General features: G+C 39.0%; 1 protein-coding gene across 1 annotated transcript; it reads right to left on the bottom strand.

Moving 5' to 3' along the window:
- Positions 1 to 845: 845 nt before the first annotated feature.
- LOC109014966 lies at positions 846 to 1,676 on the bottom strand. Its single transcript, XM_018997459.2, has one exon. It carries the CDS (start codon positions 1,674 to 1,676, stop codon positions 846 to 848), a length of 831 nt encoding a protein of 276 aa, XP_018853004.2.
- Between the last annotated feature and the right edge of the window lie 551 nt (positions 1,677 to 2,227).

Here is a 2,227-nt window from a genome sequence, read left to right as displayed (position 1 = left end):
TAGTGCGACGTGGGGAAGAAGGTGTGGGTTTGGTTTCCATGGAAAATTTTCAGAGAGGAAAAAAATAGCTTGGCGGCAGTGGCTATGCCTTTCATGCAGAGGAGAGCTTAACTATTTATAACCTAGCCAGACATTGAAAACCCTAGAGAAAAAAAAATGATAAAGGGAGAAGACGTGCATGTGACCCCTAGAGAAAAAAAATATAAAGGGAGAGACGTGCATGTGAGTGGATTGTTTGAAATTCAAAGAAGAAGAAAAAAAATCCGACAAGAGGAGTTGTATTAAGAAGAGGATTGAAGGGCTTGGACCGAAAAATAATAACAATATTAATAATAATAATAATAATAATAATAATATTGATAGAGTCTTAATAAAATTATTCAAATTTTATCCCTAAAAAAAAATATAGGGTCGGGTCGTTACAATCTCCCCTCCATATAAAAATTCCGTCCTCGGAATTTGCTAGAACTGAACAACCAACGTACTAATTCTCCACATTCTTTTGTTATCTTTATTCTAAATCCTTGATCATTTAATCGAACCTATTATTCCCTGACTTTTAATCCTTTGATATTTATTCTTACACCTCGCTAATTTCCCAAAATTGTAAGCCTCGATAATGAATACGATTACAAGCCTAAAAATAATAATTCTGCAAAAAGTTTTTAAAAAAGAAAATTCTCCACATACAATAATAATCTCAAATAAATCATAACCTGAGATTCTCCAAAGTTCAGATCCTAACTCCTATAATTCATGCTAAGATTGAATTTCGTTACCTATAGCACCTATAACATTTCCAGTAGTCATCATGAATACCACAACTTACATAGCTAATACTCCAATCAATAACCAATATTTCTAATTGAGGAAAAATAGTTACCTGTGTTCTCATTGGCGGGCACATTGGTGTCACGCAACTGTACCAAGGAGAAAACTCGAGCTGGTGCCATATTCTTCTGTCCATCTCTTGTAGCTTGAGTAGTAGCTATGTTCTTCCCAGGACAGTCTCGAAGATGGTGTCCTTCCTTCCCACACTTGAAACATGATCCGGTTCCCAACAAACATTTCCCTGCATGCCTCTTACTACACTTTCCACATAGGGGAAGCCATCCTGTCTCGCCCTGTCGTGGCCATTGTGCATTATCCTGACAATGCCTCTTATCCCTATGTGATGCTGGTTGGAGTTGTTGTTGCTGCTGTCGCTTTCTTTGATTATTGTAATCGATACTTTCTTGAATGTCTTCTTTAGCAATGGTAGCACGGGTGACCAGTTCCGTGAAACTCCGAATCCTGAGAGTACGTACACGCTCCCTAATCCTGCGATTCAGATCGCGCTCAAACTTTTCAGCTTTCTTTTCCTCATCTGGAATTAAGTAACTGGCAAAACGGGAAAGCTCCATGAATGTCGTAGCATACTGTGCTACCGTCATTGATCCTTGAGTAAGATCCATAAACTGGCGAGCTCTCGACTCCTGAAGGGTTTGCGGAAAGAAGTGGTCTAAAAAAATTTTCTTGAAATACTCCCAAGTAATGGGGACTGCTTCCCCCAATTCCAACTGAACCAAAGCCCGAGTCGACTTCCACCATTTGTTTGCCATGTCAGTCAAATGGTAAGTGGCATATTTCACCTTCTGATCATCCGTGCAGTAAAGCACTTCGAAAATTTGCTCCATACGTTCAATCCAGCTTTCCGTGTCTAAGGAATTCAATCTACCATCGAAAGTAGGTGGGTGCTGGTGGGAGAACTGTTCTAATGTGCATCCTACTTATGTGGTTCTACCTACCACCATATCACCATTGACCATCCTTTGAAAGAAACGTGTCGCTGCAGCAGCGAGTACTTCTGAATTATCATCTTGTACGGTATTGTTCTCAGAGGGGGGTACGCGTGGTCTTCTTCCACGAGGTGCCATTCTAACATGCATGTTTTAACAATGTCAATCAAGATGCATTCAACTACTAAAAGAAAATTTATAACATACTTACTGCAGAGCAGAACTTGCCTTGGGAGACCTGGGCCTAGACATTTATTTCCTTCATTCTCTATTTTCCAAACATTTTTTTTTTTTTTAAAAAAAAAATTTCTTTGCAAAAGTTTTTCTCTCTCTATTTTGAAAAGTCTACAGAATCTTTCGACCTGGGCTCTGATACCAATTGTAACACCCCGTTCCCGAAAAGACATTTTAGAATTTTCGAGGAGCCAGTGTGCTACTACTAAACTTAA

This window comes from Juglans regia, chromosome 16 (assembly GCF_001411555.2).
Source record: "Juglans regia cultivar Chandler chromosome 16, Walnut 2.0, whole genome shotgun sequence".
Lineage (NCBI taxonomy): Eukaryota > Viridiplantae > Streptophyta > Magnoliopsida > Fagales > Juglandaceae > Juglans > Juglans regia.
This window is presented reverse-complemented; position numbering and strand designations above follow the sequence as displayed.

Coding starts and splice junctions, on each gene's coding strand:
- LOC109014966 (XM_018997459.2), bottom strand. CDS start 1,676: ATGGAGCAAATTTTCGAAGTGCTTTACTGCACGGATGATCAGAAGGTG.